The sequence below is a fragment of the Choloepus didactylus genome, chromosome 5 (genome assembly GCF_015220235.1).
Source record: "Choloepus didactylus isolate mChoDid1 chromosome 5, mChoDid1.pri, whole genome shotgun sequence".
NCBI classification, from domain to species: domain Eukaryota; kingdom Metazoa; phylum Chordata; class Mammalia; order Pilosa; family Megalonychidae; genus Choloepus; species Choloepus didactylus.
In genome coordinates, this window is record NC_051311.1 from 22,514,664 (window position 1) to 22,540,974 (window position 26,311).

Here is a 26,311-nt window from a genome sequence, read left to right on the forward strand (position 1 = left end):
TCATGAGTGATACAATACCTACTTGCTCTTTTTCTTTCTCAAATGTTATAATTGGTTAACCTAGCTTTGAGAAACTCAAAGTAATAAAAAACTGAATTTTAAAAATCATATAATAAACCACAAAATCTTCCTAAGAAAGTAAAGGGGAAGTGGGATTGATAATATTTGGTTTTCTTCCTTCCTACATATTTTGGTTTTCAAATTTTCTCCAGTACACATGCATTACACATCTATAATCTGAAAAAAAAACATTCTTTATAGCAGAGGTGCTTGGAAGTTATAAAGTGGGCAAATCTTTTCTTCATGCCTGAAAGTACCTATCAAAATATCACAAGGAGATTAAGTCACCACCAACCTTTGCCTGGATCTGCAAAAGTTCTCATTAACTGCAAATGAACAATATTGTAATCCTCCACCCATCCCCCTGTGATGGGATGTCATTAGAGAAAAAAATAAAAGTTCCAATTGTTTATACTGCCAGCTCAAGTTTAGCTAATGTAGATAAAAGAACAATTAAAATAAAGGATGAAATTTGTTATGTCATAGACAGTTATCTTTAAATTCACAATTTGCAAATCAATCAAAAGCCCGAATTAATGCCATAGCAGTGAAAAGCAGTAACAACACTCATCAAGAAAGCACAAGCAACTACTAAGTAAGAGGTTAGTGATTGTAAACAAATACAGCTTCCAGTGCCACCAAATATATGAAACACCAGACAGGTTTCATTAGTAAAGAAACTGCAGGAAAGTTTAGTAAGTTCAGAAAAGCAAGAAACAAGCATTAAGCATTACTTACCATTTGAATTTTATTTTAAAAGCTTTAATTTTTTATTTACCAGTACTAGAAATAAGTTTGATATCAAAGGCTTCATAAAAAGTATCTTGAAAACCATTCACAAGAACTTGAGAATTACTGAAAAATTTCAGATACCAAATTAAAAAAAAAAAAGAAATGCGCTTTGTGTTAGATATTAATTTTGATATTTCTATATGAATTACCAAATGTGAGTTACAAAGAAGATAATAAAAATTTGTTTCTATGTGTATTTTGACCTTTCAGCAAAAAAAGCTAAAATAGCATCAGTATTGTTTTAGGTGTAATTTAACATTCCCAATATACAAAGGGTAAAATTACGTTGCTGTGGCCACAACCACAACATAAAAATGCAAATGGCAGATTCAAGTCAATGAATCAAATTACAAAATATTAGCTCAAGTTCTAGCCTCATATATTAAGACCGCATCTTGGGCCCAGCATTTGCCACAATAAGATGCTAGTCTTGAAGCAAATGCAGCTCGGAGGAAAAAAAAAAAAAAAAAGAATATTACCCCAATCACAAAATACTGTGATCCTATTATTACTTGAACTACAAATGCTCACTGTCATGGTGACTCTTAGCATCCTTCTCACAGGGACATTGGAAAAGAGGTGGTAAAAAAAAAAGGGGGGGGCACTGGAGCAAAGATTTTCTGAGCCTAAGGGACATTAAAATACAGATTATCAAATTTATTTGGAAGTGAAAGACTCCTTGAATTGTTAAAAACATTCTAAAAAAGAACATTATTTCTTTGTGTTGAATTGCTAAAAACATTCTAAAAAAAACAAGATACTGAAGGTGATCTTGATATTGGAATGCTCAGGTGTGACTATGGTTCATTAATTTTCTTTTGCTATGGTAGGAGTATATTGGAAGGAATGAAATTATTTCAGGGTATTTGTTTTTCCCATTGCTTTGCTTTATTTTGTTTGGAAATGTTTTTTTAATTTGATAAACAAAGCAATTTAAAAAAAAAAAAAAATATATATATATATATATATTATATATATATATATATATATATATAATTTTTTTCTCTTAAAAAACAAATAGAAAACCTCATTCATGAAATTTGTGTACCAACCACTAAAAGGCCCTTTCTAGTTCACTGGCAAATAAAAGAGCAGCACAGCCATCCTCAGGGTTAGCAGCAGCCGGTGTCTGCTTTGCTGGGCACACACAGACTTACATCGGTGATAGTGTTCAGAGCAGTGTCTGCACCAATGCTGAAATCTGAACCGGGTACATTGTTGGAGACAGTAGCAGGAACCATAACCATGGGAACACAGAACTCCTCATGCTTCTCTCGGGCAGCAGACAGTTCTAGCAGTCCCAGGTAGGCCTGTCGGACAAGTGTGTGCAATTGTGGGGGAGAGGCAGAAAGAGGAGGGGGGACAAAGGGACATTGCTGGAAGAAAAACGCATGGGAGAGCCACAGGGAGAGCCACTGCTACCACAGCACACAAGTACATATTGGGATACCCTGGAACCACTAAAAAAATCAACATAAAAACGCATTAAGACCACAGACAAAAGTAAGCAAATTTTTAAGCACAAAGGATAACACAGGACATTACTATTTACAAGCAATACTAAATCTCTTATTGCTAAGTCTGATTATTTAAGGTTCTTACATTTTCTTTAAAATAAATGTGAAGGTTATCGCAGGACTGATCTTCATTGAATAGAGCAAATTAAAGATTATAGTTGTATATGATTTAATGAAAATCTGGCTTCCTCTTGAAACAGTCAATGGACTTCAAATTCAAGAGATAGAATTATTTCTATAGACTTGAAATACATCAGAACTCATTGAGTAGATGAATCAGAGTTACGGTTTCAAGTTCTGACTTCCTGATTGGGTGGCTTTACTGCATCCTGATAAACACCTGGTCTTGCCACTCTTATTCTGCTGCACTCACAATTCTTTAGGGCCAACTGGGCCTGGAGATCTATAATCCCACATAGAGAAAAGCAAACAAGCACCAAGCTTGTTTGAAGCCAACACAGGGTTATTACCTATACCTACAAAACTAACTAGCTAGCAGGTTAACAGAGGAACAGTGATGTACCTCAAATCCGCCAATAATCAACAGGGCGTTGATACTGTGAATACGCATCTGCTCAGCAATCTTCTCTAGATACTTCCCAGGTAGTGCACTAAAAAATAGTTACAAGAAGAGATGAGGTCAGGTACTGACAAGCTCCACAAATCTGATGACATCATGTGAACAAACCTGACAGAAGCAACTTTACTTGGGTCTCCCCTCCATCTCGTGATTGAACTACAGAGCAGAGGAATTATCTGTGCCTTTGACATCGTGCCACCCCACAGTATTGTGCAGATGGCAGTAATGATGTTGGGAAATAGTTACACAGGCAGTAGAGGCCAGAAATAAATATCAGAAGAGTGTATTTTCAAAAGAAAACTAGATTTCAAATGGAGTTGAGAGGTCACTCTGGTGGACATTCTTATGCACTATATAGATAACACATCTTAGGTTTTAATATATCGGAACAGCTAGAAGTAAATACCTGAAACTACCAAACTCCAACCCAGCAGTCTGGACTCCTGAAGACAATTATATAATAATGTAGATTACAAGGGGTGACAGTGTGATTGTGAAGACCTTGTGGATCACACCCCCTTTATCTAGTGTATGGATAAGTAGAAAAATGGGGATAAAAACTAAAGGACAAATGGGGTGGGGTGGGGGGATGATCTGGGTGTTCTTTTTTCACTTTCATTTTTTATTCCTGTTCTGGTTCTTTCTGATGTAAGGAAAATGTTAAGAGATAGACTGTGGTGATGAATGCATAACTATGTTATCATACTGTGGACAGTGGATTGTATACCATGGATGATTGTATGGTGTGTGAATGTATTTGAATAAAACTGAATTTAATTAAAAAAAAAAAAAAAGAATAAGTAGTGTGCGAGTTTGAATGTATTATGTCCCTCAAACACCATTATCTTTGATGTAATCTTGTATGGGCAGACGTTATCAGGGTTGATCAGATTGTAATTCTTTGAGTGCTTCTATGGAATGCGCCCCACCCAGCTGTGGGTGATGACTCTGATGGGATAACTTCCATGGAGGTGTTGCTCCACCCATCCAGAGTGGGTTTAAGTTCATCAGTGGAGCCATATAAATGAGCTGACATAACAGAAGGAACTCAGTACAGCTGTGAGTGACTTTTGAAGAGGAGCAAGCTTGCTAGAGAGGAATGGCCTGGGAGAAAGCCATTTTGAAAGCAGAACTTTGGAGCAGATGCCAGCCACGTGCCTTCCCAGCTAACAGAGGTTTTCCGGACACCACTGGCCATCCTCCAGTGAAGGTACCCGATTGCTGATGTGTTACCTTGGACACTTTATGGCCTTAAGACTGTTAACTGCATAGCCAAATAAACCCCCCTTTTATAAAAGCCAATCTATCTCTGGTGTTTTGCATTCTGGCAGCATTAGCAAACTACAACAGATTTTGGTAACAGGGAAGTGGGGTGCTTTTGCTGCTGAGTTTGCAAATACCAAACATGTTGGAACGGCTTTTCAAATGGATAAGGGGAAGACTCTGGAAGAATTGTGAGGAGCTTGATAGAAAAGGCCAAAACTGCTTTAAAGAGACTGTTTATGGAAATATGGACTCTAAAGATACTTCTGATGAGGACGTGAGCAGAAATGATGAATGTGTTGTTGCAAACTGGAAGAACGGCGATCCTTGTTTTAAAGTGGCACAGAATTTGGCAAAATTGAGTCCCGATGTCAGATGGAAGGAAGAATTTTAAAGTGACAACCTGGAATACTTAGCTGAGGAGATCTCCAGACTACATGTGGAGGATGTACCCTGGCTGCTTCTTGCAGCTTATAGTAAAATGCGAGCAGAGAGAGATAAACTTAGAACTGAACTCTTGGGTTCAAAGAAACCAGAAGCTGATGGCTTGGGAAATTACGAGCTTCCAGGGGGTGGAATCCCAGAAGCTACAGCCCAATGTGAGGATGTAACCAAACATGGAACCCAGCCTCCATTTCAGTACAAGCCAAGATTGGAGATGGAATTATCCAGAAAGGATTCGTGGAAAGTCCTATTGTCTGATGGCTTTGACCACTGCATGCTTCATGCGAAGCCAACAGAATTTTTGTGAGATCTTTACAGACAGAGCCGTAGCCAGTCTGGACTGGAGGAGACAGACAAGGAACAAACTGAAGGAAAAATTTCTTCAAAGACAGAGCCATGGAGGTTGAGGTCTGGAGTCAGGAGGTCTCGGGCTGGGAGAGTGGAGCAGCCCACACGCATGGAAAGGGTGAGTTTGCCCTGGAGGTCGAGGGCGGGCTTTCCACTTCGATGCTCTGGAAGAGTTTTGCCTCCCCAAGCCCCAAAGAGGGTGGAGCACATTCCCAGGGAATTGGGGAGAGCCTGGCTGCCACCACACTGTTCTGAAGGGGTTGAGCGTGTGCCCCGGAGATGGAAGGGAATCTGGGAGCTGCCCCGATGTTTGAGGAGGGTGGGGCCGAGAAGGTGGTCTCCCCAGTGTGTGGATATGTTGGAGCACTCACCCAAGTGTTTGGAGAGCAAAGGGCTGCCGCAAAGGCCCTTAGGAAGGGTTAGACTCCCACTCTCTCAAGCCCCAAGGATGCAACGTCGTTCTGTAAATGACTCTCAGACTTTGAAATCTAATGGAGTTTGTCCTGCGGGTTTTAGGAACTGTTTTGGTCCTGTTAACCCTGTTTTCCTTACTCTTTCTCCTTATGGCAATGGGAATGTTTATCCTATGAATGTCCCTCCTTTGTATATTGGAAACATATAACTTGTTCAGAGTTCACAGATCCAAAGCTAAAGGAGAATTATGCCTTGGGACCTACCACGTCTGTAATTGATTTTGATGGGATCTTGTACTTAACTTTTGTTACTGAAATGATATAAGTTTCTGTGATATTGTTGTGGGATGAAATGTATTTTGTATATGGAAAGATAATGTCATTTTGGGGTCCAGGGGGTGGAATGTGACAGTTTGAATGTATCATGTCCCCCAAACGCCATTATCTTTGATGTAATCTTGTATGGGCAGACATTATCAGGGTTGATCAGATTGTAATTCTTTGAGTGCTTCTATGGAATGCGCCCCACCCAGCTGTGGGTGATGACTCTGATGGGATAACTTCCATGGAGGTGTTGCTCCACCCATCCAGAGTGGGTTTAAGTTCATCAGTGGAGCCATATAAACAAGCTGACATAACAGAAGGAACTCAGTACAGCTGTGAGTGACTTTTGAAGAGGAGCAAGCTTGCTAGAGAGGAATGGCCTGGGAGAAAGCCATTTTGAAAGCAGAACTTTGGAGCAGACGCCAGCCACATGCCTTCCCAGCTAACAGAGGTTTTCCGGACACCACTGGCCATCCTCCAGTGAAGGTACCCGATTACTGATGTGTTACCTTGGACACTTTATGGCCTTAAGACTGTTGACTGTGTAGCCAAATAAACCCCCTTTTATAAAAGCCAATCCATCTCTGGTGTTTTGCATTCTGGCAGCATTAGCAAACTAGAACAAGTAGGCTAATTTAAAAAAAAAAAAAAAAAACTAGAAGAAAAATTTCAACTCCCTAGTAGTTTGACCTAAAAACATTTCCACTGCCTTAAAAAATTAACCATATGAGCTTCTAGTTATTTGTAAAAATAACTTAAATGGAAATTCACAGTCTTCACATATCTTATACATTATTCAATTCAAGCTCAGTTTAAATCACATCCACTCATACTTGCTACTCTTCTCCCATTTCATCACCTATTTCAGATGACATGGTTAACAAGTAGAATACCAGATAAAGGATTTTTGGCAATGCCCTGTCCTAACTCCTCATCTAACTACTGCCCCAATCATTCCTTCATGCTGATTGGAGGAAAGAAAGTGTTTATAGTTTTGTTAGAATTACATAAGAAGTTGTAGGACCAAAAAATTCAGGCATAGCAAATTACAGCCAACAAGTAAACAAAGCAAGTTACAATATTCCTCCCAATCTTCTGATTTAAAGCTTTTAAAGTATTTCAGAATGTCCCAGAGCTGCAACCTAATTGCCTCCAGCTAATTTAAGAGCATGGCCGCACATCTACTAATAAAGCAAAAACTATACTTGGGATTTCACAATCAGTCTAAGAGGGTCCAGGAAACATACTGAATAGATAAGTTTACCTTTAAATATAGCTTCACCAAACATGTTTGGTGAGACTCAGCAGCAAGCAGCTTTGGAGGACTCAACAAAGCTCTCAGAATTTTCTGCAAGCATTTGGAAGAGATTTGGTTTCAAAGTAGAACCAAGATTTGAGCCCATTTCCTCAGTGCAGTAAGCTTTACATGGAATCAAACATTTATTAGATTTACATAAAAATGATTTCCCTTCATATTAAAATGCAATATATAATAGTGGCTGATAGTAATACTTTTATCCCTGAAATAATCAACTATTAAAAGAATACCCCATTTAGATTTAATATTAAATCCTATTTCCAACTCTGCTGGAAAACTCAAGTTTACTATAATTGAGAAAAATGTATTTTTATACTAGAATTACCCAGGTAACTCCTACGGCTGCAAAACCATCATAGCCTCCAGTAACAGTGCTACTCAGTTCTGCTGCTCCTGCCAACAATAACTAAATATCAGTGAAGCTTTAATTATTTTTTTAAGTAGCATGGTTACTACAGCTCAATGATATCACCTATTTTTATTGTCTGGATAGAGATTTTTTTTTTCCTGACCATTTTGATCTTCAAATAAATAGAAATAAGAAATCACTGGAGAAAATATTTCACAAGTTATCTCTTTTGAAGCCTTTATGCTGATCGCCAGAGAACCTTTAAATGTGACATATCAGCTTCCACTCCCTCAAACTTGACCAGAAACTCCCTGGTAGGTGGGGGGTGGGGTGGGGGGAGGTGGTGAATAAATGATCCTGAGTCTCTTCCTCTACAAATTCATTTACTGGAAGTTAAAAGCATCTACACTCAGCTATTCATTTACAGAATATGCCTTTTCCTTCTTCCTTAAGATCAGTTCAGAGAGTCACGATCTGGAAATTACCGTTTTGTCCCAAGAATCGATCCTCCTTGGCCAGTCCAGCCTCCAACATCTCCCCAGCTGATTTCTTTAATCTAATGTGCAAACACATAAAGAAACAGCTAAAGTAAAAAAGAAAAGGAAATTAGAAAGCTTTTTAAATAGCTCAGATTTCTGTACCTTAAATAGGGTGCATTCCTGTAAAGATTTGTGAAGGGTTATAAATCTGTTTTCATAGCAGTGCTGCAGGAGTCAAAGCAAAAAACTGACTTTTAAGGTTAAGCAACTAATTAAGAACACCCAGTGGAACTCACTTCTCATTGCCTAGAGGAAGACCCTTGCATTTTATTCTGAGATTGGGTATTACCTCCCCAGTCATACATATTAAATGGATAATTTGTTTGGCAAAATTCTGCCACTGGAAAATAAAAGAAAATTAAAATGATAGCTTTTCAAAATTAATATAAGATTCAAAGAAAACCCCTTTCCTTGAAAACCAAAAAAAAAAAAAAAAAAAGATGAATGGCTGGCCAAATTAAACATAACCATATAAAAACAATATTACTTGAGCTATGAAGCCTGATAAGTATGTAACTGTTAGCACATGGTAGGAATCATAATTCCTGACTGAGCATCAGACAGCATGGGACACACAATCTGGAAGCCCTAGTCTCGAACTCCAGCTCTACCAACTTCTAATCATGTAACCTTGGGTAAGCTAACTAACATGTTAGAGTCACTACTATTCTGTGATGAGATCTCCAGGTGAATTAACTATGTCTAAAATATCTAAATACACATATCATCCCATATCAAAAGGAGGACATCATCCAAGCAAATATGTTTTAGTAATCCAAAATAATATACCTGGAAAATATCAAAGTTGAAAGCTGTAGCCTTATAAAATCAGTTTTGAAACTAATATTTCTTTAAACCCAGCAAAGAATAGTTTAATACCAATTAATCTTTTAAAGCCCAAACAAGGAAGACTGGGGAAAGCAATATTCATTCATGAGAGAATTGGGCCGGTCTCCTTGGTTCTACCCCTTGCTGAGCCTCAGTTGGTCAGTACTGAAAGTGAGGGGTCTTGGACCAGTGTTTCCCCAGGTGTTCTCAGGAATGTCACCTCTCTGTCCACTCCGTCTCAGCCTCCTGCAATAACATCTCTTCTCCCTCTATGTCTTCCTACCGAAGGCCCCAGGGCTCAGTCCTTGGGCCACCTCTCTTTTCTACCAACACTCACCACACCTTGGTGATCTCATCTCATTTCATAGCTTTAAATACCAATATGCTGACGCCTCCCAAATCTCCATATTTAGCCCACACCTCTTGAAGAACAGAATAAAATATCCCACTGCTTAACACCTCCACTTGAAAGTCTAATAGATGTCTTAAACTTAACACCTCTGAATCTAAGCTCCTGAAACTTCCTCCCAAGCCAGCAGCTCTCAGATATTCCCCATCCCAATAAACAGCAACTCGGCCCTTTCCGTTTGCTCAGGTTAGAAATGGAGTAGTTCCTGACTCCTTTTCTCAAATCTACACATATTTAGTTAGTAAGTCATTGTGGCTCTACCTTCAAATACATCCAGACTTTTTTGGTTACTTCTCACCATCTCCACTGCTACCAGCAGGGACCATGTCACCATTAATTAGATTAACCTAGATTATTGCAAAAATCCTCCCAAATAGTCCCCCTGCATCCTGCTTCTGCCTTTTATTGACACCAGAGCAATCCTACAAAAATATGTCAGTATTGCCATGCCCCTGCTCAAAACCCTCCTGACTCAGAAAAAAAAGCAAATTCCTTACAATTACCTGTAAGATCTTAAATGATTCACCTTCTCAATAGTATATGTCTTCAGAATCTTAAAGCAAACCCCTTATGGCGTTTCCTATCCCTCTTCCTTTGTCTTTCTAGCATTTATCACTATCTATAGCAAGCAATGTATTTTACCTGCTTTACTTTTATTTATTATCATCTCTCTCTCTAAAATGTAAGCTCCACAGAGTCAAAGATTTTTGTCTTCTTGGCTCACAAATTTAATTCCATAGAGTGAGATCTCAAATATTTGCTAAATAATTGAGTGAATAAATAATATCAACTAGTATAGCACTTAGTTAAGAATATAAAATTTGTAGCCTGACCATTGTGTTTAAAATCCTAGATCATGTGACCTTGGGTCAAGTTAATCCTTGGTCAAGTTAATTAAAGTCCCTGCACCCCAGTTTCCTCATTTGGAACAATGGGGATAATATCTTGGATTTATTGTGAGATTTAAATGGGTCAATATATGCAAATCCCATAGAATGATGCATACTAAATAAGCACTCAAGAAATGCTAACTATTTTTATGAAGAAAATTTTAGTGAGTGCTTGCTGCATTTTTGACACTAGGCACTGTACCTGTGGAGTGCCGTCTAACTTTACAACAGCCTTGCTATGAAAATCTCATAATTTTTTTTTTCATTTCATATAATAGAGGAAGAGGTTGGATGAGTTGCCCAAGGGCACACAGGCAATTAGCAGTCTGGGATCCTAACCCAGGTCCTCAGACTCCAGGGATTCTGCCATTCGGTACGGCCTTCCAAGAACACTCCAAAAGACGTTACCCTCTGAGTTTAATTTGAGGACCTGGCACACAACCTATGTCAAGATTCTAATGCAAAAGTTATCCCTTAAAAAGGAGTCATCCTCATGATGTCCCAGAATCGTGGAAGAACTAGACGGTGTTAAGAGTCACTTCCTCATTTTATGAGGGTGCCAGCCTACAGACTTACCCAGACCACGGGCATGTCTCATGTGATACTCACATGGCCTTGAGAAAATCCCTCAAAGCTATCGTAGACCGCAAACATTTTGTGGCCGTTGGATATCCCCACCCGGACCGCCGAGCGCACGGCGGCGTTCATTCCAGCCGCCGGGGCGCCCACGTTTATAATCGCCACATTGCAGTTGCTCTGCAAAGAAAGAGAAGGCGAGTCACTGCACCAAACACCCACGTGCTTCACAGCAGGCAGGTGCTCCACAGAAGCCAGCGCTGGGGCTACACTGGTCCTCAGGAATGCAAATTATGGAAAATTAAAGAATTGAAAATAAGTTATTTCACATTAGGAGAAAAGCTCTGATGAAAGAGTTCAGATAGGGAGGTCAGGGAAAACCTTTCAAGGGTTGTCATTTAAGTGGAAATGTAAACTATGGGACGGAGTTAGCTACGCGAGAGCAGAGGAGCCTGCCGTGCAAGAGCGAGAATGGAAGCGTCCCGGAGGGCGCCCCGGGGGAAGCAGCCCGGCTGCACCGCGCTGACCACTCGCTCACCTTTACGATCTGGTCATCGGGAAGCTTGCTGGAGAGCTGCTTGTAGGTGTTCAGGTTGCTCTCAAAGTTCCTAAAATGAAAGGATTTTTTTTTGTTTTTGTTTTGTTTTGTTTTTGGATGGAAGTTCAGAATAGTGGACAGAACAAGGAACTCCCCTGGGGAGAAGGTGCCACGAGAAACAACAATTTTATTAGAAGCAGATATGCCACAAATGCTTGTTTTATATATTGGCTGTCACAGGAAAATGGAGGACACAATACTCCTGCGTATTCTGCAAGGACACTCCACAGGGACCCTCAGTGCTATATATTTCTATCTAGTTCAGAGACAGACTAAGGGAAAACAACAGTGTGGTTCTTGTGTTTCTTTTGCCAAGTGCTAACAACATGGTCTTATATCTTAATCTCATTAAGTTCTGAACAACCCTGCCCCCCCAAAAGAGAAAAACAACTAAAAAAACTATTATTCTCTACCTATTTAGGCCTTCAGTTTGCAAAAAACAGTAGCTTCCTTACTGTTTTACTTTTTGAATTTTTATATTGGAATAGAATAAGCACAACTTTTAAGTACATTCTAAATGGCCAGGCCTGAGTAACCTATGTTCCTAGTAAAACAGACTTTTTCTTCAAAACAACTCACCTTCCTCGAAGCTGTACAGCCGCTTGAAACCTTCTTTCATCCATTGCCTTTTGTACCTCCTGGGTCTTTAAAAAGAAATAATGAAAAAAAGAAAGCGTTAAGGTTTAGTGCATCCCATGGATGACAAGGTGGCAGTGGTGGAGGGGGGCAGAACCAACTTCATTTTGCAATTGCTGGTTCCCTTCAGAAAGTGACCTCAGCAGGCCTAAATATTGCAGTGTCTAGGCCAACAGTCGCCAGCTCTGCCCAGATCCAGGTGGTTGGCGACAGGCATCTCGCTGCTCCGATGTGAGGCAGAAGCTGCCAGCACCCACCCCAGTTCAAACTTGCTTTAATATAAAAGGATGAGCTGGCTCCTGATGCTAATGGAAACGTTAAGCATTGCTAAGCATGTCTTGCAATCTTAAGGATTCCACTCCACGAGAACAAAGCCGGAAGTAAACAGATTTCTCAGACAAGGGTTTCAAAGAATTCTCAATTTGATTCCAGTGAGGAATATTAAAAAAAAAAAAAAACCCTCGCCAGGAGCAAAGCCCCGAGTGCAGCCGCTGCCTGGCTGGGTGCCCTGGACGGAGCAGGCTCTGGGAGGCGAGGCAGGTTGGCATCGGCAGGGGCAAAGGGCTGGGATGTGGGCACAACACACCAGAATTAGAATCTGCCTTGGGTCTATTCCCAGGTATGATCTTGGGCAAGTTATTTACCTTTCTGAACCTAAATTTCCTCAACTGGAAAATGAGAAAAAACACTCGCTATTTCTCATGTTGGGTATGGTTATTAAAAATGTAACATTCTTACGACAACACCTGACAAATAGAATGTGGTCCTTGATGAATGGTTCACTACGGCCTTTAGTAACAAGATCTCTAGATGACCTCCTCAAGGACAAGTCAACTTACAGCTAACACATTTTTGCTTCTAAACTAACAGAGATAATAGGTCAAAAACTATGCTAAAAATTAAACGTACTGCACCATAGTTCTGAGATTTCATCCTTTTAAGCCCACCACTTCTCTCATACACTCACATACAAACAACACCCACCCACACAAATGCTTTATTCACTTCCATAGGCTTTTGGGAATTATGTTCCTAAGCTTACTTTCAACCAGCTCCTTGTTTTAATTACTTCTTTGTAGATGGTATAAAATCCATATATCTCAGAGTCAGTGGGAAGACCAAACAAAATGAGTCATGAAAAAACTCTGAGAATTATAAGATGCTAAACAAATGCAAAATATATTATGCAAATCCACAGCTACCTAATGAACAGATAATTGGAAAATTAGAAATCATTTTCTCTAAGTCTATTTGCATGCCATTCTCATAGCCTAAAAGAAGTGGGCACATCTCAGAATATCAGCTGAATTGGCCATTTCACTGACCCATCACAGATTTAAATGTCCTTGGGGTGTATTATAAAGGTCAGGAAGTGAGTGGCTAAAATTTGGGGAAATTTAACAAAGTCACAGCTTACCCCCTGTAGAATTCTATGACAACAATTTTCTTATATTTTCTTATATTTTGGTTCCCCACAGCATTTAGTACACAGGAACCACTTAGCTCTTCTTTGACTTGATAATATAAATCCTCAGAGGTTCTTAGAATACTCTTATTTTTTGACAGACAAGACACATTTTTAGGGAAGGTTATGATTAAGTCACACAGATGGTAGCTTAGGAAAAAACAAAAGTGACAATTAAAATGGGCTAGGTTTTACAAAAAAAAAAAAACCTCGTCACCCGCAGCTCCCTGACTGCAGTTAATGAGTGGGAGCTGCCAACCGGCTCCATTCCAGAACTCACCATCTGCACGCACTCCATCAGGGGCAGGCGCATAGCATGATTCCCGCTCAAGGAAACAACACAAGCAGGGGTCTCTGGGGTGGCTTCCAGGAGGGCGATGACAGCCTCCACCCCCATGCGACTGGCCTGGAAGTGAAATTCATGAGTACCAAGGACAGCACAACATTCTCATGAAGGCAGAACTCTCTACCATCGCAGCAGAAGGCACCACCGTGGGTACAGGAGAGCACCTCCGGTGTGTCCACACGGACAGACGCATCCTAGGAATAAGCCTTTGTACCACTTTGTCCAGTAGGGCTCCAAAGGTGTTCTAAATGCTTCTAGTTGCAATTTACTTTCTATTCATTTGCATAGAGTCTAGAGAAGTTGTGGGTTCATAGAACAATCATGCATAAAATACAGGATTCCTATACACCATCCCACCACCAACATCTTGCATTGGTGTAGAACATTTGTTACATTTGTTGCAATTGATGATAGTACATTTTTATAATTATACTATTAATGAGAGTCCATGGTTTAACTTAGGGTTCATTGTTTGTGGAGTGTATTTCCATTAATTTAAAAAAAAATTTTTTATTCTGTTACCATATAAACAATCTAACATTTCCCCTTTCAATTGTCTTTAGGTATATATTTCAATGCTGTTAATTGCATTCACCATTTTGTGCTGCCATCATCACCATCCATAACCAAAACATTTCCATCATTCCAAACAGGAACACACCTCTCTTTAACAAAGAGGTGACAATTCCAACAAAACTGCCCAAATGGCGTCTAGAGAAAAAGATGAGAGATATATGGAGAGTAGGAAATATTTTTTAAAACCTGAGGATTTGGACTCTGGGTTTCTGCTCTCCCTTTGTGTATGGTTTTAGAAACCAACACTTTGAACACTGCCTTTCCATTTTCTGGATTTTGTTCATCCTGGAGTCCCCATCATCCTCAATGGTAGTCATGTGAACTTTTCACATTATGTGGCGTCTACTAGTGTGTGAGTGATTTTAGGCCTAGAAATAGTTCTATGCTAGCAGGTCTCAAAAGGATATTTAAAACACAAACATGGGCCATTAGTATTTCCAGGGATGTACCTGGAAATTGTAGAAATAGATACTTTTTACTCAATAGCTTATTAAATACTGGTCAGTGTTTGTAGTCGATTGGTTTCTTTGAATTTCCAGAAATGCTTCTTTCATAGAGACATAGTGAAAATGTTTGATGATTTACACATTCACTCACCAAAATCCTGTCGAAAGCTGAAGGGGTTCCTCCTCTCTGCACATGTCCCAGTATCGTCACACGAGTGTCATATCCCAGCTGCTTAACTACAAGCTATGGAAAAGTATCTGTCTTAGGAAATGTAGAACCCTAATGGAGGCATTTCAAATTATATATGTTGACAAGTGCTGAGTATTGAAAACAGGATTTTCTAGACTTTCTTCAGATCTAAATGGAAGAAATTATAATTTCTAAAATTTGCTTCCTGAAATTTCTGTTTTAAATAATGCTTTTATTAACAAATGAATTCTTCATGTCCCACCTAGCAAACAGACATAAGAACATGAGTAAAAGAAAAAAAGAAGATTTATATAGCTTGCATTTATAGTATTAACATTTTATAAAAATGTAAAATAACGATTTATATAGCTTGTGTTTCTAGCATTAATATTTTATTAAAATGAAAAAGTCTCTTAAATCACCTTAAATTTGTAGAGGTGTGATTTGAGTAGCACAAAACAATAAAATCAAGATGTTCTGCATCATTTCTGGGCCCATGTTAGCCCCAGCCAGGTGACTTCTCTAGAACTCAAATTTACTCCTCTACCAAATCAATGGGATCAGATGCGATGAATTCTATGGTCCTTTCTTGCTCTAATATTCTATGATTTAATCTCAACTTCAGTGACATGCGAAAGGAAACTTTTCCTTTGATTTTACTGATTACTTTCTGTAATATTAGCAGATACCTTTCACAGATGTCTTTCAATGTTTCCATATTCATGTGCACAGCTGCTATTGGAATAAGATAGATTTTTTTTTCTTATTTTGTTGGCATACTTAAACAAAATAAAGAAACCAACTTTCACAGCCAAAGCAATGACTGCCTCTGCCCCGACTTGCAGCTTCAACCAAAGTCTGTTCTGCTCCCCAAGTGTCTAGTCCCTCAATGTATTGAGTTATCTGTAATTACAGTGATTTGGCCAGAAAATGTTAAGAGTTCTGTCAAGACAAGTGTGCATCGTCTGAACGAGCCCTATAGCAACAGACTACTATTGCCTGTTCCCCTTTTAGGACTGTGAGTAATGCAATGATTCAGTTTCAACAAAATGGCTTTCTTTGTGGATAAGATTATGCTCAGCTAAGGCTCCAGGACAAAATAAAGGAAAATAGGGAGGGTGTCATCGTTTTCAACTGCCACAAATGGAGAAACCTGGGATCCAGCAGCCAAGCGGTTCATCCTACTCTTTCTCAGAGCGTAGATGTTTAAGAGCTAGAACTTTCTATTACAAAGAACACAACTGGCTATTCTACCATATTTCCTCTATTTTGGGTGGTGGTGGAAAGACGTAGCTCACATACCCTTTAGGAAAACTACCAACTAAAGGCAAAAAGCCCTGCCCTGCAGAAGTCTGGAGTTGTATGTTTCTCATTCCATTAAAGTTATGATTCATTATGGAAATATTTTAAAATAAATTTAATATCCATTTAATATTTAATATTTATTAATATTAATTAATATTTAATATTTATTAATATTTAATATTTAAAAATAATAATGCAATGTTCTAAACTCAAACTTCCAGGTGGGTAACAGTAAGAGTAATAAACTGTATGAACTTACTTCCTTGACTTCCTCAGAAGTAATAGGTCTATTTTGGGTATCAATTGCTCCTTCAGCCACAATAATAATATTCAGCCTTTTCTTTCGGGCACGGTTCTAAGGAAACAGGAAAATAAAATCCTCAAATACCTAAACCATTCTTAACAACAACAAAACTATGGTTGTTTGTCCCAAATTGCATTAGCCAAATGAGAATTATTTTGGAACTTTGCAAAGAGAATTCTTTACTGAACTTCACAAGAAGTGATTCATAAGAATATGAATGTACTTTGGGGTAACTAGATGGATGAGGGGAGAAGGATGAGTGCAAGGAGGGCATGAGTGTCACTGCTGCAGAGCAACTGGCGAAGGTCTTTGGATAATTCGTAGCTTACATGATATTACAAACAGCAGATCAAAACTTAATCCCTCAAAGATGGTGGCATAGAGAGGTGTGGAATTTAGTTAGTCCTCTAGAGCGACTAGTAAATAGCCTGGAAAAACTGTTGGGGGACATCTGTGACTGGCACACATTGTACATCAGCCTGGAGTGGGTGGAAAGGCTGAGATCGCAGCATAGGACTGTAAGTAAAGCTCCCCAAACTGTGGAGCTTGCACCCCTCCCCCACTGGCATGGCAGGCTGAGTTGGAACACTTCCCTGTGGACAAAAGAAGCAGGCTACTAGGAGAGAGGGAAAGTAACTCAACCAAGCTCCAACTGCAGTTTTAATTAACAAATTTGGACAACTGAATACAAGCTAAAAGCACAGATAAACCCTGAGCAAGCAGGAAAGGAACCCTGAGGTCTCTATCAGAAGAGAAGAGGCAGGGCTGACAGAAAAAATCATAATAAACAAATAAAAACAGAGGCTGTTGGAGACAGCTGTGCTCAGAATACTGGAAAATAGCTGTGTTCCAAGAATAGGGGTGCAGACAACCAGGTACCAACACTGGTTGCCCGGCAAAACTGGGGGGCTGGGGACTGGCTCTGAAAAGGGGCTTTCTTTCTTTTTCCTTTTTTTTCTCCCATTCTAAGTAGCTCATTTGAGAAAGCTTCAGGCATTTTCAATTGTCAGCATTGATCAAGGCAAGGGTGGAGTTAAGAGAGTCAGAAAGACAAAAGAGGAATTCAAGTGTAGGAGATAATTCCCCAAAGGGTGTATCTTCCCTAAGAAAATGGGGGTGGGGCCCAGCTCAAGTGGCTGCCCTCCCATAGAGAATTCAGATCCCAGGGCCAGGGCAAAAAATAAACCAGAAACAACTTAAGTTTGGTTTCTGAAACCCTCGGCCCCTGGCTGAGAAAGGGGCTCTTTACAACAGCAAGGAGCTGCAGGTTGACAAGCACCACCTGCTGGGCAGGATAGGAAAAGCATAGACTCTAGAGGCCTCACAGGAAAGTCTGACAACCTTCTGGGTCTCACTCTCAGGGAAACCTGAAACTGAATACACCTTCCTCCTGAGACCTGGGCCTGTCTGGTCTGGGAAAATCTGATTGAGGTAATCAAGGAAACCAGATGCTTAGACAACTGAAAATGAAAAATCATACTAGGAAAAACAAAGATATGGCCCAGTCAAAGGAACAAACTTACACTTCAAATGAGATACAGGAGCCAAAACAACAAATTAGATGTTCAAGCAAATCTTCTGAATCAAATCAATGAGGTGAAGGAAAATGTGGCAAAAGAGATGAAGGATATAAAGAAGACACTGGGTGACCATAAGGAAGAATTCAGAAGCTTGAAAAAACAAATGGCAGAACTTACAGGAATGAAAGGCACAACAGAAGAGAAGAAAAACACAATGGAGACATACAGCAGGAGATTTGAAGAGGAAGAAGAAAAGATTCATGAACTGGAGGACAGGATATCTGAAATCCTACACACAAAACAGCAAATAGGGAAACGAATGGAGAAATATGAGCCCTGTCTCAGGGAACTGAATGACAACATGAAGCACATGAATATATGTGTCATGGGTGTCCCAGGAGAAGAGAAAAGGGGCAGAAACAAAAATGGAGGAAATGACCACTGAAAGTTTCCCATCTCTTTTGAAAGACGTAAAATTACAGATCCAAGAAACACAGTGTACCCCAAACAGAATAGATCCAAATAGACCTATGCCAAGACATTTAATAATCAGATTACAAATGTCAAACACAAAGAAGGAATTCTGAAAGAAACAAGAGAAAAGCGATCCATCACATACAAGGGAAGCTCGATAAGACTATGTGCAGATTTCTCAGTAGAAAGCATGGAGCTGAGAAGGCAGTGGTATAATATATTTAAGATACTGAAAGAGTAAAACTGCCAACCAAGAATTCTATATCTGGCAAAACTGTCTTTCAAAAATAAGGGGGAGTTTAAAATATTCTCAGACAAACAGTCACTGAGAGAGTTTGTGAACAAGATATCTGCTCTATAGGAAATACTAAAGGGAGCACTACAGCAAATAGGAAAAGACAGGAAAGAGAGGTTTGGAGAAGAGTGTAGAAATGAAGACTATCAGTAAGGGTAAAAAGAGACAGAGAAAAAATAAAAATAAAATAAGATACAACATATAAAATCCAAAAGACAAAATGGTAGACAGCAGACATTACATTAAGTGAAATTAGCCAGAAACAAAAGGACAAATACTGTATGGTCTCACTAATATGAACTAACATTAATGAGCGAATCTTGAAAGTTTAAGTTGAGAACACAGGTTATCAGGAGATAAAGCGTAGAGATCAGGCATCTGATGCTGAAGGAGTACAGAATATTCAACAGGATTGACTGTATAGATCCAGAAATAGATGGCACAATATTGTGTGATGGCAACACAATATTGTAAGTACTCTGAACAAATGAGTGTGAGTATGGGTGACAGAGGAAGGCTAGGGGCATGTATGATACCAGAAAGAAAACAGAGAAGATAAAGACTGGGATTGCATAATTTAGTGAAATATAGAGTGGTCAATGATGGTGATTAGGTGTACTAACAAGAATGTTTTAACATGAGGGAGAACAAATGAATGTCAATATTGCAAGGAGTTAAAAACTGGATGGTATGGGGGGAAATTACAATCAATGCAAACTAGAGTCTATAGTTAACAGTAACATGATAATATGCTTCCATTAATTGTAACAAAGGGAATATGCTAAAGTCTATACAAGGGGGATATAAGGGAGTGGTACAGGATTCTTGGTGGTGGTGGTGTTGTATGACCTTTTCACTGAATTTTATTTTTTTCTTCTTTCTTTTTTTCTTCTTAATTATTTTTCTCCCCTTCCTCTTTCATTGTGGAAGAAATGGAAATGTCCTCATACAGATCATGGTAGTTAATGCATAACTATGTGATTATACCAGGAATCATTGATTATTTCCTTAAGATGGATTGCATGGGGTATGAATAAAACTGTTTATAAACTAAACAAAGGGATACGAGTGCTAGAGAAAATGTGGAGAAAGGGAAGTACCTATTCACTGTTGATGGGGGAAGTAGAATGGTGCAGCCCATCTGGAGGGCAATGTGTTGGCTCCACAGGAAGCTAAGTATGGGGTTGCCATTATGGTCCTGAAACCCTGTTATCGGCTGTATACTAGGAGGAACTGAGAGCAGGGACATGAGTAGACATTTGCACACTGGTGTCTGTGGCGGCAGTATTCTCAATTTGCAATGGATGGAGGTGGCCTAAGAGTACATCGATTGATAAACCAAATGGTGAATGTGGTGTATACATATAATGGAATATTAAATGGCAGCAAGAAGGAATGAAGTTGAGGTATACAACTAGATGAATGGAACTTGAGGACAGTATGTTGAGTGAAATACATCAGAAATGAAAAGACAAACATTATAATGCCTCACTAATATGGACTAACGATAATGTGCGAACTCTTGAGAATTTAATCTGGGAGCATGGGTTATCAGGGGAAGGCTTATTGTAAAGGTTCCTAGATTGTAAGTTCTTACAGCAGTCACATCTGTTCATGAGTTATAACAGTTATTTCTAAATTCTGAGATGCTGAGCTGTTTGTGTGTGACCTGGTCAGTCCCTGGAGCTTTGGGGGGTCTGTGTGTCACCTGAGCCTCAGAGCCAGAGGTTGGCAGCTTTGAATGTCGGCACTGCCCCATGCAGAAACTGTTAAAGAGGCTGAAAAGGAGATCAGACTTTGAATGGAGACATAAACAAAATGGACTTGGTTGAGACTGGGGTAGATCAGACTAAAGGGTAGACAACGATATTACCTGTGTTTTAAAACTTTGGCTTTTGTGTGGGACCAAGGAAGAGATGTTTATTTGGTGCAAAATCTGTATTTTCTGTAGCATACTATACAATTTAACTTGTATGGTCAGTTTACACAAACACCATAATTATATGGAACCTTAAACAGGGAATGAGATTGGTTGGTTGGTAGGGGTTAGAATGAAGCTCCAATACATCTCAGAGTGATTTGGGCAGAGAATAAAAAATATATGCAACACCCCCTTGAGGGATTAGGGGAAAATGTGGCAAAATTAAACTTCCCAGCTGGGGTATTCCTGATATTCTCGTAAGCATTGGGGACTACCAGTTTAGTAGGCCAAGCCCTCGATCTTGGGGCTTGCCTTTATGAAGCTTGTTACTATAAAGGAGAGGCTAAGCCTACTTATAATTGTGCCTGAGTCACCCTCAGAGAACCTCTTATTGCTCAGAAAGTGGGAAAGAATACAAAGCCCAGAAGAGAGCTTTCTAGGGAGCCATACCTGAACCTTAATAGCCTTAAGTCAACTTGGCAGGTGAACTCACTTCCCTCCCCGCTATGTGTGACATGACTCCCAGGGGTGTAAATATCCTTGGCAACATGGGACATGACTCCCAGGAATGAGCCTGGCCCTGGTATTGTGGGACTGAGAAAGTGTTTTTGTCCCAAAGCGGGAAGAGAAATGTAAGAAAATGAAGTTTCAGTAGCTGGGAGATTTCAAATGGAGTTGAGAGGTGATTCTGTAGGTAACTCTTATAGATATCCCTTTTTAGTTTTTAGTTTATTAGAATAGCTGGAAGGAAATATCTGAAACTGTTGAACTGCAATCCAGTATCCTTGATTCTTGAAGACAATCATATAACTATATAGCTTATATGGTATGACTGTGAGATTATGAAAATCTTGTGGCTCACACTCCCTTTTTCCAGTGTATGGACAAATGAGTAGAAAAATGGGGACAAAAAGTAAATGAATAATGGGAGGTGGGGTGAAGGAGTATGGGTATGGGATATTTGGGTGTGTTTCTTTTTAACTTTTATTTTTATTCTTATTTTTTGGTGTAATGAAAATGTTCAAAAATCGATTGTGGTAATGAATATACAATATATGATGATACTGTGAACAACTGTTGTATAATTTGAATGATTGCATGGTATGTGAATATATTTCAGTAAAATTGCTTAAAAAAAAACAAACAAAACAAAAACATACCTTAATCCCTCAATCAGCCGCAGGTGGAGGTGTGCTTTTGTGGTGTTTGACAGTGGCCACAGGACAGAATTGAGTGCAGGGGACGCACTTTCCCAGTTGAGTCTCTAACAGCAAACTATGTTTTCAAACTAGCTTCAGACCACATCCCCCACTAAAGGCCCCCAACAACCCACTAATACATGTTGGTGAACAATTCTCTGCCATTATTATTAGCCCCAACTGACTCTACTATCATCATATTACACACAGGTATGGAATATAGGACACAAACAAGAAAGTGGGAAAGAATACAGAGCCTAGAACAAAGTTTTTTAGGGAGCTATACCTGAACCTTAAGAGCCAGATTCTCACACTGTTCAAGTACTTGGGGTTGCTATAACTACACTGTTGCACATGTGTTTACAAGAATCTCTTAACTATACACTAAAATGAACATAGCAACCTTTCCACGATGAGGATTTAGTCATTCTCAATGAATGTGTTTATAATTTTATTAAGTCCCAAATTAAAGAACCTCATAGAAATTTTTATAGGTAGTGCTGGACCAGTGAATCTCAGGGTTAATAGTGAGTAAAGCTACACCGCTAGGAGAAGCCAGAGCGAGCTCACCTAAGGCAGGTTGTTCTCAGTCTCAGGTGGTACAAATACATATGGTTTAGGGATGCTCTGGGGCCTCATTTCCTAAGCCAGTTTAACCAGCATGAAATTTAGAAAAATTCTGGTAGTGTTATATTAATGATCAGTAAATCAAGAATATAGATATAAAGAATATCAAACATTTCCACACACAGGTTAGTTTTAATCATCAGCCCTAATTTTGCCAACATTTAAGTGGGGGTGGGCTAATATTTTCTTATTCCTTGCCATATCTGATACTGAAGTTATAAAGTCTAAAACCCAAGGAGATTTGTAGATAAAGCAATACAGTTAAAGAAATAATCTACCAATCTAAAATCAGTACCTAAAAAGCTGAATGGATGTCCAAATTCCATAACCTTACTACAGAGTTTTCTTTCCACCCAGTTACATGCTTTCGTGGAGTGAGGGCTGGCTTTATCATTACTGCGTGGCTGCCCCTGGACCTACGACAACCATCATGGTAGACCACGCAAATAACAGACAAGGACGTGGAAGGATGGCCAGGGGTTAGATCATGGCTCCTTGAAGGAAAGGGCAGATTTGATAATGTCCTGTGGAATATTAATCAAATGGATATTCCTTGGAATCATGAAAAAGTACCAATCCATGGTCTCATGGAATCTGCTATCTATAACCCTATACCAACTGGGTAGCTGGGAATGTTGCCTATGTCTCCATGGGTAAAATGGGAAAAAAACAATGATAATATTTGCACTTTACTCCTCTGTCATAATTATTGACATTTTTCAACTAACAGTTTGAACTTCAAAACGATGGATGATTTTTCCCTGCATAAAGTAGGGCTTTGATCAATAGGCTTTTAAGTTAGCAAAGCTTATTTGATAAATTTTTTGAATTCTTTTCTTCTACTCTATTACCTTGACAGCAATGACCATGTCTTATTGCACATGTGGCATTTGTCACGCACAGTGCTCGGACATTTGCTGAATAAAACTAAAATTAGTTGTATGCCATAATGCCTATATAATTTACCTGTAGATTAATGATAAAACAGTTATAGAAATAAGGGGAAAAAAATTAATCCACACACTGTGATTTTTGTCCTGAAAGCTAACTATTTGTTTTAAATAAGATTTTCTTATGCCTTAATTATAAGCTTTCATAGACTAAATTTGCCTTACACTAATTACCCACAGAATGAAATACATACATACAACAAACAATAGATGGAAGTAAGGAAAAGTCCTGGTTCAAAGGAATTAACAAATGGTCAAACATGAAAGCAAGCCCAATAGTACAGGTCACACAGTTGAAAGAAATGTTACAATGTTTGTCACTGTGCTGGTTTAGATGTATTAGGTCCCCCAGAACGCCATTATCTTTGATGCAATCTTGTGTGGGCAGCTGTTTTAGTGTTGATTAGAGTGTAATTCTTTGAGAATTTCCATGGAGATGTGACCCACCCAACTGTAGGTGATAACTCTGATTGGATGATTTCCATGGAGGTGTGGTCCTGCCCATTCAGCATGGGCCTTCATTAGTTTCCTAGAGCACTGTATAAGCTCAGACAGAAGGAGCGAGCTTGCTACAGCCAAGAGGGACACTTTGAAGAATGCACAGGAGCTGAGAGAGGAGCTGCAGCTTACACAGACATTTTGGAGACAGCCTTTGAAAGCAGACTTCTGCTCTGGAGAAGATAAGAGAGGAAAAATGCCCCAAGAGCTACTGAGAGTGACATTTTTGAGGAGCTGCAGTCTAGAGAGGAATGTCCTGGGAGAAAGCCATTTTGAAACCAGAACTCCGGAGCAGACACTAGCCACGTGCCTTCCCAGCTAACAGAGGTTTTCCGGATGCCATTGGCCATCTTCCAGTGAAGGTACACGATTGTTGATGCATTACCTTGGACACTTTATGGCCTTAAGACTGTAACTGTGTAACCAAATAAACCCCTTTTTTAAAAGCCAATCCATTTCTGGTGTTTTGCATAATAGCAGCATTGGCAAACCAGAACAGTCACTAAGTGTTTTTTTTTTGGGGGGGGGGGGCAGTATTGAGATTGAAGAGTCAAGAAAACAAATCTGTTCAAACTGATTTTCTCTCAAAATCTGATTTCTTTTAATAGCTATGATCACATGATAACCACTCAAATCTATGACTGCTACTTCAAATGAAAAAAAAAAAAAAAAAAGGTCTTAGCTGTTTCTCTATTCCATTAGTCTTTGCAAGCTTGAAATAATTTTAGAATCAGAAGGGTTTCACTTGTTTAAAACTCTGTCCAAACTTAAGATTCTAAAATCCATGAAAAATCATGATTAAAGCAATATTGTAACACAATGTACGGTAAATGGAAATAAAAGATGAATGAATTACCTCTGACAGTTTAAGGCACATCTCTTCCTCCCAACCTTCTTTGGGTGGATATTCAGGAAGAAACACCCAATCTGCCCCACAGGCCAAGGCACTAACCAGGGCTAAATACCTGTTTGGAAATAACAATGAGTATCAATAAACTGAGGCATTGGGCACCTAAAGCTCAATAATACACTTCAGCAGCTGTAACAATGGATTATGCATCAGGAAACTTAGGTTCAAGTCCTGGCTCCTCCGTGAACTTTCCACGTGTTCATTCAGAATTTGAAAGTGGAGGGCTCTGAAGGAGATGACAGCTAAGGTCACTTTCCATCTGCACAGTCTCTACAAATACATACCCACAGTGTCTCCCCATAACCTCAAGAACAAATGTCCTCTGGTGGCTGGAAAACAGACAAAAGGCAGCATACATTTACTAACATTGTGATGAACATAAAAAGCAAAGAGAAAAGCACTTTTACAGCCAAGTTAGACAGATACTCTATTTCATAATTATGGCAGGTTGCTGAACTTCCCCTAAATGATCCATTTTATACAAAAGCAAATGCTATACGAAAGCTGTTTCAAACCATTGTGAGCAAATGATCCTCAACAGTAAGTGTGCTTTCTAGTTAGATATTTTATAATATATATTTATTCTTACCCTAAGACACAATAAATAATTCTAGGACATTTTTCTATGCTTTTTCTAAGGAAATGACTAGACTGGGCAAGGTCAGCTACTTCTCATGTCAATTACAATGGGCTGGATATATCCAACAGCAAACATCTGATATGACTTCAGAAAGTCAGTCCAGTTACTGTCTAACAACTCTGGTCTTTCCTTGGAAAAGAAAAATCTAATTACTATAAATAATCCTTTGAACACTGAAGAGATCACATGGTTTTCCAAAGGCATTTTGGGGAGCTGCAGAAGTTCGTCTGCATTGGACTGAGACAGCCCAATGAGGCAGCATTATAGAAAGGGGGAAAAACACAAAACCAGAAATCAGGAGGCCTTAATATCTGGATCCTTGCTTTTAATTTTCCATTTCTCAAGTTATTCATCCATAAAATAGGATATATCTGTTCTATTTACTACTTTGCAGAGTTTTATAAAAGTGTTTTAAAAACTCTAGAGTGCTATATAAAGAGTTAATAGTAATGATTTTGTCATGAATCCATATCACCTCTGTTAAAATTTTATTGCTTTATCTATATTTTTGTCAATCTATAGGCTAGAATTATAACAATAAGAGAAATGCTTACACACATCTCTCACCAGTAGTACGGCAAAATCTACATACAGCTTTATTTTTGTTATTCCTTCAGAAGGCTTTTGGGGAAGACTTTGAGTAACAATTGCTTTGTTCTTTTATTTTCTAAATTACCTCCAATAAACACATTTTCCCATTATAATCAGAAAAAAACTTTTTTTATAATTAAAAATGAAAAAAGCCTGACACAATTTTTTTG

General features: G+C 39.0%; 1 protein-coding gene across 2 annotated transcripts in view; it reads right to left on the minus strand.

Annotated features, from left to right (window-relative positions):
• Positions 1–26,311, minus strand: part of LOC119533833 (phosphofructokinase, platelet) — a 71,954-nt gene that overhangs the window by 17,221 nt on the left and 28,422 nt on the right. For both annotated transcript variants that reach the window (XM_037835664.1, XM_037835666.1), the window contains exons 6-16: positions 25,195–25,239; positions 24,857–24,965; positions 16,472–16,567; positions 14,869–14,961; positions 13,630–13,755; positions 11,828–11,892; positions 11,189–11,258; positions 10,684–10,830; positions 7,894–7,964; positions 2,893–2,980; positions 2,010–2,162 (exon numbers count right to left, since the gene is read on the minus strand). In XM_037835664.1, the coding sequence (XP_037691592.1) occupies positions 2,010–2,162; positions 2,893–2,980; positions 7,894–7,964; positions 10,684–10,830; positions 11,189–11,258; positions 11,828–11,892; positions 13,630–13,755; positions 14,869–14,961; positions 16,472–16,567; positions 24,857–24,965; positions 25,195–25,239 (1,063 nt within the window). The remainder of the gene's footprint in view (positions 1–2,009; positions 2,163–2,892; positions 2,981–7,893; positions 7,965–10,683; positions 10,831–11,188; positions 11,259–11,827; positions 11,893–13,629; positions 13,756–14,868; positions 14,962–16,471; positions 16,568–24,856; positions 24,966–25,194; positions 25,240–26,311) is intronic.